The sequence below is a fragment of the Stegodyphus dumicola genome, chromosome 5 (genome assembly GCF_044657685.1).
Source record: "Stegodyphus dumicola isolate Sdum_Otavi_A_Nest chromosome 5, ASM4465768v1".
In the NCBI taxonomy this organism is placed as follows: Eukaryota; Metazoa; Arthropoda; class Arachnida; order Araneae; family Eresidae; genus Stegodyphus; species Stegodyphus dumicola.
The window spans coordinates 44,737,732-44,754,129 of record NC_140772.1 but is presented as its reverse complement, the minus strand read 5'-3'; the positions used below and the strand labels follow the sequence as shown (position 1 = coordinate 44,754,129).

The 16,398-nt window shown below is 36.6% G+C and overlaps 1 protein-coding gene across 3 annotated transcripts in view; it reads left to right on the top strand.

The window, feature by feature from the left end:
• Positions 1-14,434, top strand: part of LOC118189084 (multidrug resistance-associated protein 1-like) — a 160,443-nt gene extending 146,009 nt beyond the window's left edge. For 2 of the 3 annotated variants that reach the window (XM_035359632.2, XM_035359630.2), the window contains exons 29-31: positions 1,343-1,509; positions 10,512-10,706; positions 14,146-14,434. In XM_035359632.2, coding sequence (XP_035215523.2) covers positions 1,343-1,509; positions 10,512-10,706; positions 14,146-14,257 — 474 coding nt within the window. In that variant the 3' untranslated portion in view covers positions 14,258-14,434. Of the gene's footprint in view, positions 1-1,342; positions 1,510-10,511; positions 10,711-14,145 lie in introns of those variants that run through there. The other variant, XM_085816621.1, reaches the window with a different exon arrangement.
• The last annotated feature ends 1,964 nt before the right edge of the window (positions 14,435-16,398 follow it).

Sequence of the window (16,398 nt, the reverse complement as noted above, 5' to 3'; positions counted from 1 at the left end):
TTGTATATTTTTCTACAAACTGAACAATTATCCTGAAGAACGTTAAATGAAATAGTTCTCTATGTCCAATTAATGTGTACCACGAGCCGATGAGAAACGATGATGATTCTAGGCTGTGTTTATTAGAGTTCGACGATCCGCTTGGGAACTGCTTCAAAGAACCGATTTACTACTTTAACGAGCGAAGTTACTCCGATTCCAGAAAACAAAGCTCTTTTTGAATTCACGGGCAGCTCTTGTTGGAAACGCGCCAGGTTAGCGATTTGGAGTCTGATTTTCGAGAGCAGAGCTCTTGTTGGAAGCGTGCCAGGAAAGTTCGATCTTATATTAGGGAGAAAAGAATGTTTATCTTTCCATGATAAAAATGAATTTAATTTTTTTTTACCATTTCCCAACTTTTCGAAAACATTTATTTCAGAATTTTGTTACTTCTGCGCAAAAAGATCTCAAAACTGTAGGTGAAAGAAATCAGTTCAGGCAGTTAACGTTTGATTGCTCCATTTCTTCCGATACCACTTTTCGTTCGGTTGATTTCCCTTTTGATTCTTTCTGCTGTTCGCTCTATTTTCCATATAACCGTTCTTGATTCACCCCTCTTTCCAGATTTTTTCATCAACGTTATTGCTAGTGAGCGGAGAATCATAAAAAGAACCGATTCATTTCAGTAAGCAATCGGTTCTGATCCGATCGCATAAATGAACAGTTTTGCTCATCTGTAATATCTGTTAGCTCACAAAATTCAGCTTTAAACGTCGCTAATTAAAGATATTAAGTACTCGAATCTGTTGTCAGAATATTAAAAATGTTTTATGTTTGTCCTCTCAGTTAAAATTAATTTTAAAAGAACATTTTTATATACCCAATTAATGAATGCAGGTTAAGTTAACACTTGATATTACTTAATTTAAATTACAGAAATTAGAAATTTTTCACACTTTAATAATACCACCAGTTAACAGAAACATATAACTCAGCAGACAAAACAATTACAAGGTACAGTGAAACTCTAGCAGAGCCTGTTACAAGATGCAGTGAAACTCTAGCAAAGCCTGTTACAAGATGCAGTGAAACTCTAGAAGAGCCTGTTACAAGGTGCAGTGAAACTCTAGCAGTTACAACTGCTAGTTTCCCTGCACCTTGTAACAGGCTGTTAACCTTAGATGAACCTCAGATGTATATATCTAAGGTTTACCACCTATTTTCCGTATATAATGTTTCGAAAATGTGTACGTTTTGCACCGATAGCTACCGAATATGTTGCTGTAATTTCTTTCCTACATGCGCAAAGATATTATGTGCTAATTTTCTTTATAATGGTTTTTTTAAGTAAATGATCTTTCAGGAACCTGTTGTGTTCAGTGGCAGCTTAAGAATGAACCTGGATCCATTGCAGCAGCATACAGATAAGGATTTGTGGACTGCACTTGAACATGCGCATCTGAAAAATTTTGTGAAGGCACTGCATAATGGACTTGGGTATCAAGTGTCTGAGAGAGGTGAAAATTTGAGGTACGTTTTTATATCATTTTTTACCCTAAAAAGTAAGAGACATTTCTGGCTGATTTCTGAATTTTAAAAATAACTTCAATCGATTCTTGTCAAAGAATTAGAATAAAATATAGGTTAAGACACAATAACACGCCGAATAAATACTAATTCAGAAGTCAAATAACAAAAATCAGCGTTACATTTACAAAATTTTCACAGGACTAGTTTCGATGGTTTTACCGAACCACCATCTTCAGCTGCAAAACCGCAAATGAACAAGATAGGAAATAATGATTAGATAAGATAAGAAAGCCTGGACAAGAATAAGCAAGTGGCGCCATCTGTTGGTGAAACCAGAACTAAAACATAATTTCTTTAAAGGCCGAAGGCAAATTTGGATTGGAATTAGGATCGTTAACTAGAACAGAAAGATTTTTATGAATGTGAAATGCCTCTAGAAAATCCAGTTCTCCAATGGAAGATGTTTTTTGAATAATTTTGGCAGCAGAAAATATGAAAGTGTGGTTTTCGGACCAACAATGTTGAGCAACAGAAGACTTCTGTGTTTCCTTTTTTCTAACATATGCCTCATGTTCCTTGACGCGAAAACGTAATTTGGTTCCGCTACGTAGACGATACTTTTACTCTGTTTGAAGGTAATAAAGATGATTTAAATAAAATTCTTTCAACAATGAATTCTATTGATCCTGCTATTCAGTTCACTTTTGAACTTGAGACTTGCAATTCTCTTCCGTTTCTCGACATTCTGGTCACACGTAACACATCCAACTTCAGTACTACGGTTTACCGTAAACCTTCATCGGTTTGCCTTCCACCACACTTTAAATCATGTCATCCGACTAAACAAAAGTTAGCTTCATTTTATTCCTATGTTTTCCGTGCTCTTCAAGTTTGCTCCTCCAAACTAGCCCTTGATGAAGAACTAAAGTATTTAAAAGCAATAGCTATTGACAGGGGCTTTCCACCCAACATTATTAATCAAGCAGTTAAAAAATTCTCATCTCAACACACTAAAAGGCACACTCTTGTTTTAGGAGATTATAAAAATTCTGTTGTCATTCCCTTCTTTCCATCAATTAGCTATAAAGTTGCACATATTTTGCAGAAATTTAACTTTCGGATTGTTAATTCTCCCATCAATAAAATTCCGAGTTCCATACTCAAGGACCCCATTCCGGATATGAATTCCTGGGGTATTTATAGGATTCCTTGCCAGTGTGGTTTAATTTACATTGGCCAAACTAAGAGAGCCTTAAAATTTCGCGTCAAGGAACATGAGGCATATGTTAGAAAGAAGGAAACACAGAAGTCTTCTGTTGCTCAACATTGTTGGTCCGAAAACCACACTTTCAGTTTTTCTGCAGCCAAAATTATTCAAAAAACATCTTCCATTGGAGAACTGGATTTTCTAGAGGCATTTCACATTCATAAAAATCTTTCTGTTCTAGTTAACGATCCTAATTCCAATCCAAATTTGCCTTCGGCCTTTAAAGAAATTATGTTTTAGTTCTGGTTTCACCAACAGATGGCGCCACTTGCTTATTCTTGTCCAGGCTTTCTTATCTTATCTAATCATTATTTCCTATCTTGTTCATTTGCGGTTTTGCAGCTGAAGATGGTGGTTCGGTAAAACCATCGAAACTAGTCCTGTGAAAATTTTGTAAATGTAACGCTGATTTTTGTTGTTTGACTTCTGAATTAGTAAAATATAGGTTATCATGAAACAGACGTAACCAATTTCAGATGATCATAAAATGTTTCGTTCTAGAATGTAAATACTAATTTTAGGCACTGCCTTCTATAACCCTCCATTAAGTTCTCAATAGAAACCGGAGCAAAATAAGTGTCATTTATTTAATTTCCAGGAGGGGGAAAACCGCAGAGATTGTTTCTCCTTATCAAGTCAGATGAGCTACTTAAGTTTTCATGTCTTTTGTCGGAAGGTAGATACTTCACCTTTTTGTTCACTAGCATTATGTATTGACTTAAGAAATTATTTGTAAAAAAAATATTTTCGATAGATGCATCATAAGTTTGCTAGGGTTTCAATCACAACTATTACTGATGGGTTTCAATCCACGATCCTTGGTTCGATTTGATACCTAGCCGATTGAGCCAACCTTTGCATTCCCATAGACTGGACAATCATGCTGAGAGTCCTCTTAGTTCCAAGTAATGTCTATTATGAGTCGATGTGAAACGATGGTGAGTGACCGATGTGAAGATGGTTAGTTGTTTGCTAACACGGATGATTTCAGTTTAAACATTGCTGGGTAATGTAATTAACACGTAATCGTCTGTCTGACCGATAATAATGCCTTTGCACGCAATATTCTCACTGTATCTATGATACAATGGGTCAAGAAACGTTGAATGCACGAAAAATTAAATATTATTCCACATTCTAAATGTTTAATTCAAACAGGCACGTCATAATCCCGTTTTACTGACAACTCTTGGTATTTTTATAATCTTCCATGTTTTGCAAGCACCACCTGAAAATTTACATCTGCTATAGCATGATTTTTAACATATGAGTAATTATCTCTGATAAATAACTATTAAATTGAACACGATGTGATGTCAAAACTAACGAAATTTTGAGAAAAAACTTGTAATGAACTTTCGGATCACGTGCTTCTGGTAACTTATCTCAGCGTTAGCATAACTAAGGACACGCCCCCCACTTCAAATCACCGACTGGGATTTATATTACAATGCCCTGTTTACTTCTAATTTAAATTTTGATAATTTAAAATCTCGAAGTGACATTGATTATGCAGTAAATATCTTTACTAAACATCTACATATCGCTCGTGCACAGGCTACCAAAACTGTGAATCGCAACAAATATGAACATCAGCTCCCCAAGCACATCAGAGAAATCATCTGTGTTCGCAACAGATTGCGTAAAGACTTTAATCGTACTTGGGGTCCGGCTACTAAATCTGCCATCAACATCTTAAACCGACGCATTAAGCAGCTGATCAAGGCACATAAAACAAACATCTGGAATAGCAAAATCGAAAATCTTAATCTGGATAGCAGCTCCATTTGGAACTATGTAAAAATATTCAAGCGGACTGGCTCCTGCAACAAACCCATCAGAAATGAGAGCGGATTCGCCTAGACAGACGAGGAGAAATCCGAACTCTTCGTAAATCACCTGGCCGAACAATTCATTCCAAACTCCTTTCCTGTTAACCATGAATTTGACCTGCAAGTAACTGATTACGTATATAGATGGATTAACGCGCCTAGTGCTATGAATGTTACAAATCTGGTCACTCCTCATGAAGTAAATAAAATCATCAGGTCTCTCAAACTCCAAAAAGCTCCAGGTAGCGATGCAGTCAGCGGTCAGATGCTCAAGAACATGCCGTTTAAAACTCTATGCTAACTCACGTGTATTTTTAACGCCTGTTTCTACAATCAGTACTTTCCACAGGCGTGGAAACATGCTAACATCTTTCTCATTCCTAATCTAGGAAAAGAGCATGAAAATTCCGCAAACCACAGGCCCATTAGCCTGCTGCTGCCATTTATCAGCAAAATTTTCGAAAGGCTCATATATAATAGATTGATCAACAACCTTCAATGTTTAGCGGATGATCAGCACGAATTCAAGAAAAAACTCTCTACTTCGACAAGTGAATGACAAGTACTACAGTGAATTCATAGGCTCGGCGATCCAGAATAAAATGAGTGTTGCAATCCTGATGCTAGACGTGGCAAAATCTTTTGACCGCGTCTGGCATCCACGTCTGCTCTACAAACTTATCACGCTCGACCTGTCTCGTGAACTGGTTTTGCTCATAAACTGTTTTCTCGCGCACTTTTACTGTCAAACATGAAAAGGCGATTTCTACTGTAAAGAATATCCTTGCTGGTATTCCGCAAGCTAGCATCCTTGGGCCTTTATTTTACATAATTTACGTTAACGATTTCCCCAGCTTTTCAAACGACGTTAATATTCTCCTAGCCAGCTACGCTGGTGACACGGCAGTTCCTAAATCACGTTGACAGGACCATGCTCCGGCCAGGCTGCAAGAGAAAATTCCAGCCACAGAAAAATGATGTGGCTTTTGGAAAACCAGCATTCAACTCTCAAAATCTAAAATTCTTCTCATCAGGAAGTATCGTAGACTCGACCAAATTAAAACTCAAGTCACCCTTTTTGGCTCCCCAATCCCAAGGGTCAAAAGCAAGCTACCTCGGAGTTATCTTCAATAGTAATTTCTCATGGAACGATCACGTGGCCGAAGTATGTGGAAAGGCCTACAAAATTATGTTCAGACTGTTCCTACTGTTAAAATGTGAACAACTATCGCTACACCTCAAAAAGAATATATTACGGTCATTCGACTGATTCTCACATACGGTTCCCCTGCCTGAGCTAATGCAAAAGACAAGGACTACAAATAACTTCAAGTCCTTCAAAACAAGTTCTTAAGAATAATCACCGGAGCTCCCTACTTCGTCAGAAATCGTAGTTTGCACTCGGATTTAAACTTAGAACAAATTCAAGAATTTATTAATCGCATCAATGAAAAATTCTTCAACAGAGCGATTAGCTACAACTCGGCTAATTTCGCCAATATCTTAAGTTACGTAAAACTTGATGAGGATAAACTTCTCCGCCCATATTCGCCGCTCACTTGTTACAGTCTACCTAAACTGACCAATGAGAGGTCAGCTTTTCACTTCTCTATTACTTTTACGAGGTTACCTCAACTGGAGAAGCTTCATTTTTGGACTTTTACATATGTCAGGACTCTAAGGGGGATTCATTCAGGAATCTGGAAAGAGCAGGAGTAGTGCATCTCCCGCTGCATCCTAGAATAAACAACCAAAATGTCAAAGTATCATGCTCTCAGTTGTTGTTGTCAGCTATAAGGTAAGCGTGAGTCCCGTGTACTATCTCCGATTTAGCATAGCTCTTTAGATGCACTTTCCATCGTGTTGCGTTTAACGTTCATATTAGTTTGAATTATAACTACTGACTGTAATCTGTGATATTGTGAAGAGTTGTACGACTACTTCTATGGAAACTTCCAGATCTCTGAAGTATTTCTTTTGACAGAAGTAAATTTTATCAACCTATCATCGGACCTATGTACATTCAATCTAATTTGAATCCGTACGCACGCAACACTTTTATGTCGTCAGGAGTGGGGTTGAATGTCTGTAATAGTAATGGAGTAGAAATTAAGACAGCTGGTGACTGCCTTTGCTCCATTCCAAGAAAAGATAGAAAGCGCAGCCATCTCCGTCAAATAGAGATGAAAGCTGGCAAAGATCATTTGAAGAACATGTGAACGCTATTCAAGAAAGATTGAAACAGGTCAAGCGGAAATGAAGAAAGAAATTACCTGCATAATAGAAAACAAATCTGAAGCTAAGGAAGGCAGAATAGACACGGTTGAAGAAAGAGTTGAAGAAATTCAGGAAAGAGTGTATACCGCAGAACAACAAATCGAAGAAAGGGTTTTTGCGGTCCAAAAATAAATTGGTGACAGAGATTCTGCGGTAGGCAAAGAAGTTGATACCTTAAAAAAATTAGTAGCAAAGACAGGGAGCAATTCTGATGGTATTAAATTGTCCCCCGTTCCTGCTCGCTCCTCTCTAAAGCTATCCACATACGATGGTAAACCTCCTAGCAAGAGTATACGACACAATTTTCTATAGTAGCGGAGGCGAATGGATGGGATTGCAAGCTAAGGCTCGTCATCTCGCCGCTTAAGTCCTTTCCGCCACATCGGAGCTCTGTTTTAGGGAGAAGTGTTTAAAAGATTACAGCAGGCTTCAATTAATTCTAGTCAACAGAAGTCCACGGAAACACTCCATGAACTTGTCACGGGTGTTCCCAGGCTGTCTCATCTCGCCTTTTCGAAGTGTCTGACAGAAAGAAGGGACATCCTGTCCCTGCAGTACTTCATCATTGGCATCCGGGATACTGAAAAACAGAAAGAAAGCTTTGCGAAGGGCAGATGTCAAGGACTTAAAAAGCGTTCTTGCATGAAATTCGAGGCAGCCCGAGCCGCCACCCAATCAGAGCAATCACACCAATTGTAGAGACCGCCACCCAATCACAGCTGTTCAAGTCCAAGAGCCAGTGAATCAACAGACTGCTTGTCTAGATGACTTAACAAAGCAAGTAAATGTCTTGACACGAAACAGGAGTAAATCTGTCCTGCTGGAACTGTCCTGCTGAAGGCCACGTATGAAGGAACCGCAGAACACCCCAAGGAACCCCTTAGCTTAACTCCCGGTTGTTGGAATGTGTGGCAGACAACAGTTAGGTGAGTATCTCACCGCTCGCCTGGATATCTTCAGACAAGTCTTCGCTGCTCATCGAAGGTCAATTAGAAGCGAAACTCATCGCTAAAAACAGTTTTACTCCAGTCCGTGAGATCACAGATTCAGTGTGCCGGGTACCACAGCAAACGTGCCTGGCGGTGTGCAATGGTGAATGGCAGTCGGTGCAATGGCCTTCCTGACATTAATCCCTGTTCTCTGAGTTGCCCGTCAATGGTCACTGCAGTCACTTGTGTCCTGGTTACACTTCGAATCGTTCATAAGGATGTATCAGGGACTGTGAGCGCTGATCGGACAATCACTCTATCGTGGCTATCAGTCGACGATTACCTTCTTGGCACTTCCGTATGGCTTTAGTTCATCCATACCTGCATCACAGAAACATCATAGAAAGGTAAAATCGCTCCACCCAAATGTCTAGCGATCCTGCGATTTGACCACTCTCCTTCCTTTAGTCTACATCTTCTTTCAAACGGTAACATCTGCTCAAACTGTTCGAAGCCGGGTGCGAGGAACTGGTACAGTCCACGTGAGTAAACGGAACCACATTCATTTGGAAGTTATGCCTTAGCATTGGTATGTTCTCTTATTTTATACACCATCCAAATGCTCGGTTGCAATACGCTTTAGCTCCAGCTAGTCCGCCACTAGTCGCCAAAAATAATCATATGGATTAAGATACAATAACACGCCGGACAAATATTAATTTAGAAGTCAAAGAACAAAAATCAGCGTTATATTTTCAAATTTTCACAGGACTAGTTTCGATGGTTCGGTAAAACGAAACTAGTCTTGTGAAAATTTGAAAATATAACGTTGATTTTTGTTGTTTGACTTCTAAATTAATAATCATATGGACATTCAAAAGTATAGTATAGGCATATGCAATTTTATCCCACTCGGATAGCTCTTTCTTGGTGCTTCGCTTTTTATGTCATAGAGTGCATAAATTACATTCTCATCAAAATAGAAGGCTTTTAAAATTATCTTCAGGGTTTCATAAGTTTATAATAGAATATTTGCAACAAAATAGCAGCAGATAAAGAATCTCTCCAAGTTTACACTTCTAGTAAGTTTGTACAGATATTGGATTTGTACAGATTCTTTCTCGGAATTCAGTTTAATAGGTGACTAGTGATATGTCCGGTATTCAGTGGACCAAATTCAAGTGGTGATGAATTATCATCCATCAAATTTCAGTTCGGACGTTACTGTAGAGACATTTGAATATTCTGCACTAGAAAATAGGTAGAATTATTTATGCGTTTCTCTGGGATTCGAACCACGGATCTCCCAGCTGTTAGTTGAATGTGCTACTACTTACACCATAACAGCATGCAGAGGCGAATGCGTAAATTGGTTTTAAGTTTTATTGCATAACTAGTCGGTAAGTAGCAGTTATAAAGCAAGATGGCAATAAAAGGCAGCATTTTATTCATTGGTGAAAACAAAGATTATTGCAGCCTTAGAATTTGCTCAATATGAGTCGTTACACAATGGTACAGTTAGAATTTCGTACGAAATATAAAACAGAGGTACCTACACACAGGACAACTCGTGCATGGTACAACTAGTTCAAGAAAATGGCGACCTGCACGATGCACCAAACAACCGACCAGAACAATCATCTGAGACAAAAATTTGCTCCAAACAAAAGACTTTTTTTAACAAAAAGTCCAGGAATGCTCATATCGATTATCTGTAAGGTGGTACATACAAAATTTGGGACAGATTCTGTTTGTACTAATATGCATCTTTCTTGCTGAATTAATTATAGCCATTATGTAAATTTTCGAAATACCGGAAGTAATTATGAATCATTCCTGTACATTTGATTTTTACCTGTGAGGAGTAAAGAATGGAGACCATGTTCTAGATCAGTGTTTCCCAACGTGGGGGGCCACGTCCCACGGGAGGGGGCAATTAGATTGTTAAGGGAGGCAATTCGAAAATAAGACTCTTCCAGAGTTATTCCCAATTTTTCTTCAAGATGTTGAAATTTTTCAAAATTTCATTTTTTATTCCCAAAAGTAAAGAATAATTTCAGTGATATATACGTAAAATGTTTTTAAATTGATGTGCATTTTAAATATTGTATAAAGAATTTTCGCTGTAGAGATTTAAATCTTTAGAAATTTCTTCCTAAAACTTATCATTCAAGTTTCTTTCGTGAACATTTCAATTTTTGTATATTAAAAATTATGTATTTGCTCAGGAGAGCAAAGGAAATTTAGAGAGGATTAGGTGGGGCAATAGCACAAAAAAGGTTGGGAAACACTGTTCTAGATGGTTATGCCATTCCTGCAACGTATCAGTTTGCTTTCAAGCAAAACAAGCCACCTACTTTCGAAAACTCCGCACTAAATTTAAACTAGGGCATAAAAATAGGTAATAATGTGTATATATGTGTAAGTAAAAATGTAGAGATCTATCCATATGCGAGTAGAAAATAATATCATATTAGACAAGTCAAAGAAATTAATGTAGTTGCAACATTATTTATTTTACTATTATTAATTGCAAGATAATTTACTTTTTATTTTTATTTAGTTTTCTTTTTTTAAATACAATTAAAAAAATTCGTACATTCAAATTATCGATGCCTTTGATTATAAATTGTGTAATTAATGTCTCTTGAAATGCTGAACGGAAACGAAGGTTGTTTTTTATTTGTTCATTTCCAGTGTTGGTCAGAGGCAGCAAATATGCTTGGCCCGAGCCTTGCTGAAGAAAACGAAGATTCTTGTTCTGGACGAAGCAACAGCTTCGGTAGACCTCGAAACAGATAAACTCATCCAGGCCACTATACGCAAAGAATTCCGGAATAGTACTGTCATCACAATAGCACATAGATTGCATACTGTTCTGGATTATGACAGGTGAGAAATGTGGTATATTACAATAGATGTAGATTTTAATAACTATTCTTAGTTATTATTTCAATACTTAGATACAAGAGAAAAGTAACGCGTGATTTGCTCAGAGACTAGTACGTTTAAAATTAAATTCATTCCGACCAGCCCCCTTATGAACTTAAGAGCGGATTCTCTTTGGGATTTGTATTAGGTCAAGAATTTCATCAGAACAGAAAATGGCTTTTGCACATCACCAAATGAAAGTATCTGATGGAATTTAATCAGGACCGCAGAAAGCCAAAAACTAGAATTGACCCTACCAGCCCGATCCTGACTGGAACTATTCAAGAAAGGGCGCATGCCGTGACTGTAATGTGGAGTTGTGCCATTTTGTTGAAAGATATCAGTTCTGTTATTTTCCCTTTCGAAATATTTCTTCTGTCTAAGGTAAAACATACCAAGCCGATAATGCGAATATACATTAAATCACATCAAACATTCAGTTTCAGTGAATGCCAAATATGTGCCTGATTTCAAATTCGGCTGCTGTATTCCCCAAATGCCGCCCAGATAGGATAGTGGTTAATGACAAAGAGTGACGTACGGAATAGTTGCCCGAGTTGGAATCCGGAAGGAGACATGCTTGTTTGTAAGCGTATAGTGTTTGTATGGCACGGAAGCATGGCGAATTGGTTGGGAGATCCTCGGACCGCTCTCAAGGTCTTCTTTCTCGGAATTCCAAATTGCAACGGAAGCCTAACAGTTAATTAATTACAACAATACCTCAAATACCTATGGTACTATCGACGTGCTGGCCTAGCTTCTACCTGTGTATGTATTCCTCAAATTCAGCAGGTATAACTGTACCATTCACTAGAAAATAGCTTCATTGCTTTAAAAATCATTTATCACCTTCAACTGCATTTAGCATTTCATTCATAAATTCAGTACGCTTAGGCCGATCTCTGATCTTAGCTTTTGAGCAATCTGAATTTTACATGCACGAAAAACGGTTTGAATACTGGTCTTTAAGAAGTCCGAACTTCAAACTTCGGCGTGCAGCTCGAAGCTTGTGGATTACTTAAGCATGGTTGTTTTAAACATTTCATGATCTTGTCGGATGTACACGGCCGCCCTAGGGAATCCACTTTGTAAACACTCTCTATTTCTTTAAACTTGCCTTCTGCAGTAGATGGCTTGCCCCCCCCCTCCCTAAGTTTATCGCAAGCTAAGCTGAACAACTGTAATAGATATTAAACTCTATTTACTGCAACAAAATATGGCCTTTGTGTCTGCATCACCATCTTCATGTGAACTGATTGGTTACGAGCACTTACAACCGAATATAGTTTCTCCGCAAATCAACCAACAAATCAACTACGCAAATCAATCAAAGTTACCACTCCCATTCCTTCGGTGAAAACTTACCGATTTTATAATTATTTCGGTATAAAACATAAGAAAATTGACATAATATAAAATCCAATATAAAGATTTAAAATAAGCTTCATCATTTCTAATAACCCTTTATAAATAACAATATAAGTTGCATCGTAATAAGGATGAAATATGGGTTAATCTTCGGATAATGGTAACTTGGCAATTTTTTGGCGACCAACCCTGCTACAGCAACCTGCTAGTTTTTGTTTGGACGCCATTTTGTTGTCACGAAGTTTTTTTTTTTTTTTTACAGAACATTTTTTTTCCATCAATCTGCTAATTGAATTACGTTTATGCTAGAACTTTTATGGAACAAAAGTGCTTAATCATGACGAAGATTAGGTGCGAAATTGGGAGAAAGTGCAGAATCGCCCACTGCTTGCCGCATTTTTAAGAATTGCACATACACGGTATCATCCATGTACACGTCGCTCTATTTTCACTTAAAAAAACATCCCAGAATTGCACAAAAATGGCATTGCGCACACTCTTGACTTTATCCATGTACACTGCTCAAGTCCTAGCTAGTAACCTTTATCGCCTTACCAAAATGTCGCCAAACTACCTGTTACCATATTCCAAAGATTAGCCGAAATATGAAAAATAAAATCGTTATACTTTAAATAACCTGTAACATTTTTTTTGCTCAGCATTGCTGTTTAAAATTTCTGTGCTGTTATTAACACAGTGATATCTGAGATAGCTTATAATTCCGCATATTGTATTTCCGATAGACTTAACGGCTATATAGAAGGATATAAAACCAGCCTTTCATGACATGATTTCTAATTTCAGAATTACTTCACACCGAATCACTGGATAATTAATCATGATGTTTTCTTCATTATTACCCCCATGAGGAAGAGGGGAAAATCTTGAAATATAAAAACTTCATATTACAGTTTAACGCCTCAAAGAAGAGTTTATAAATAAATTGTTTTAAATGTAAACGTATAAAAATTATGTAAATATTTGTTTCTCTATCTACTAGTGCGATACTTTAAATCTCAAAGGCAAGTCCTATGCAAAGCATTTACTGCAAACGCTATAATATACTTCAGTATCTAACAAAAAGGGATTTCGATTCATGCCATTTTTTTACCAATAGCCAAAAATATGTGTTACTGTATAGGGTAAAGTTGCGTAAGCCATACCCCTGAAATAAAATAAGTGTGAATCGTTTAGGATCTGTGAAAAAATAAAAATAGTGTGTGGTAATAATACCTTGTATTGTCGCTGATGACATTTATTACAATAAAATTCCATACAGTCTACTCTCTTGGATCAAAGTAATAAAATTTATGAACACGAATTGAATACGACTTAGACAAGCACTTTTAGTCGTACTACGTTTAAAATTGGACATTATAATAAAACCTTTTTTTTTTTCAATTTATTTAATTATATAATCAATTACAACAATGATCGCAAAGATATTTTTCATTTTCTTGTAAACTCCAAATAAGTCGTACAGCCGTGCAGTTGGTTCAATATTACGCTTAATATTTAAAAAAGAATGATTTGCACTACCTTACACTCCATATTTTAATGGCAGTGAAATAAAAGAAAATTCAAACTTTATGAAATAGATACGAAGGAATGGTTAAATTTGGCTGTTTTAATCCGGCAAAGCTCAAAAGGGCCATCCCGTAATAGGAGCCTTTATGGAGAACATTTTAGGAAAAGTGGCTCGTATTCAAGTTACACACGAAAGCCACGAAAACTTCAAAACAGCCATCTTACTCATAGCGTGTGAACCTAGGGCGAATACAGACAGATTTTACCTCTCAGCCACTTAGACTTTTAAATAAATCGAAGCATCATCCTCTGTTTGTCAAAGTGAACACATTCAAAATTAATTACGATTGGAAATAATACCCATCAATGATTTAAATGGAAGCAGAGGATTTAAATGGAAGCAGCTTAGACAAAACCCACTTAATTATCCGTTTCGCTATGAAAATATTTTAAAAACAATTGACAGATATTTACCTTCATCTAATGATTCTGCGTTTTGTTTTAGGATTCTAGTAATGGATGATGGAAGAATAGTGGAAGATGGAGATCCGGACAAACTTTTACAAAAACAGGATTCTCTATTTTATGAACTAGGCAAAGCAGCCGGTTTACTGTGATTTATTATTAAATATTGCATTGCATCATCTAGAGGAGAAAAGTGAGACTTATGATAGTATGCAACCATATCTCATAAAATATTATCATCAAAGAAACGCAGCTCCTGTAGGTAATATAACACGTTGCACAACAATTCAAAGGTGTCGTCAAATAAAATTTATCATTTTTATGTATTACTTTACATGCACAATTTTTGGGTGGTGTCATGTTCAAAATGCATAACAACACTAAAAGAATGTGGCAAATATGGAGCAAAACGGTGGAAGGCAAACAAGCAGATATTATACCATATATTTCTGTGTATACGGCAAACAATTTTAGGAAATGTTTTATACTGAAATTTAAGTATACGAGTGCAAAAAAACTTATAATTCATTAACACAAACGAATAAATAGAAAAAATATTAATTTTATTTTACTTAAGCTTAACATATCCATTAAAAACGTCTCCCTTCCAGTATTCGACTCGAAATTTTCCAGCAGTCATCAAATGTATCTCTGTGCTACACGCAACTCTGGATGACTAAGTATCATCCTTCGTTTCATAGTTAATATTGTCATCATTGCTATAGAGATATGAAAGAACAAGTTCAATTTAACATTAATCCCATTTCTTCGATTTATATTTAGGTAGATCCGCACACCCAGGTACTTTTTGCTAAAAACACTTTGGTTTTTAAGCTTCTTATTCAGTAGAAAGACAAAACATGAAAAATCAATATTAAAAAAGATCCTCTTAATAATTCCTTTCCATTTTTTCAGGCTAACTACAGTGATTCAGAATAATCCTCGTACTTTTAACGCAAAACGAAAAGCTATCCCAATTTCTGCTAGCATTAGATTACCACACAGAAGATGCAAACAGATTACTTACTCGATTAACCTTCAACATCACAGCGATGATTAGCACTTCTAAGTTAAGAATACGTATTCTGAAAGGTAATCAATTAACACATCACTCGAAGCAGCCGATTCCAATACCCCGAACTTTATTATAAAGTAAGAAACTACATCACAAAACCATCGAAATTGTATCAAAGCGAAGGAACACGATGAAATATGTGACAGAGAACTACTGGAGCCGAAATCAAAGTGAATGAATTCGATGACACATGCAGCACAAAGCCAAAAAATCAGGAACCTGTATTAGGATGAACATTCTTAATGAAACACAATCTCTTCTCCAGTAACAAATGATACGTTAAAACCATCCCCTGCTTCCGGATTTCTACATTCAGACACAACATTTTCATACGCAGTGCGCTTCTCAAGTACACAAGGAAGAATGCCCATCGGTCATTCGGCATTTTCTCTTTTCCCAATCACTTTTTCAAGCTAGTTTCTCCGGTTTTTTAATAACAAATTTAGAATAGTCAGAGCCCCATATAAATCGTACTTCCTCAATTTACTCCTCGTTTTTCATATTAATTTACTTATTTTAATTTTTAGAAAGTTTCATAAAATTCGTACTACTTCTATTTACTCGTCGTCTTTCTTATTTATTTCTATTTTAATCTTTATTACTCAGCCTTTTTACTAAAGTTTTAATCAACACATTATCTGCACCAATCCGACTCAATTTCTCAAATTTTCACTACGTCTTCTTTTTGCATGTAAAAAGCTAATCATTTTTCCTATGTCATGTTTTTTTTCCTTGCATATATTTTCTCTGTTCCCTTTCAACATCCTTCTTTTTGAACTTGTCACCCTATCGTCAACATGCTCGACAGGAATTTCTTCTTTTATCTTGAATAATTTGTCTTCATAAATCCTCTCTTAATGTTTGAGACCCTCCTTCATTTCAGCAAGTCGGAGATGGAATAATTATTCCATAGGAATTATTTGACCTTCCTTTAAATCAGAATACTATACAAGAGTCGTCATCCGCCACGCAGATATTCTCTTTAACTTCGTCCACATCATTATTTATGCAACATATTTTGAAAGATCTGATGATCGATTCTGACCTGTTTTTCGAATGGATAAGGATGTGGCATTCAGCTTTAGATATGTCCAGTTAAACAGACGACATATTATTCGATTATTCCTAACAACAGTTTTTAGCTTCTTCAGCTACAACTGCAGCTAAGAAACATAAGAAGTCTGAAGAAGGCGATAATGTTGAATAACTGAAAGCACT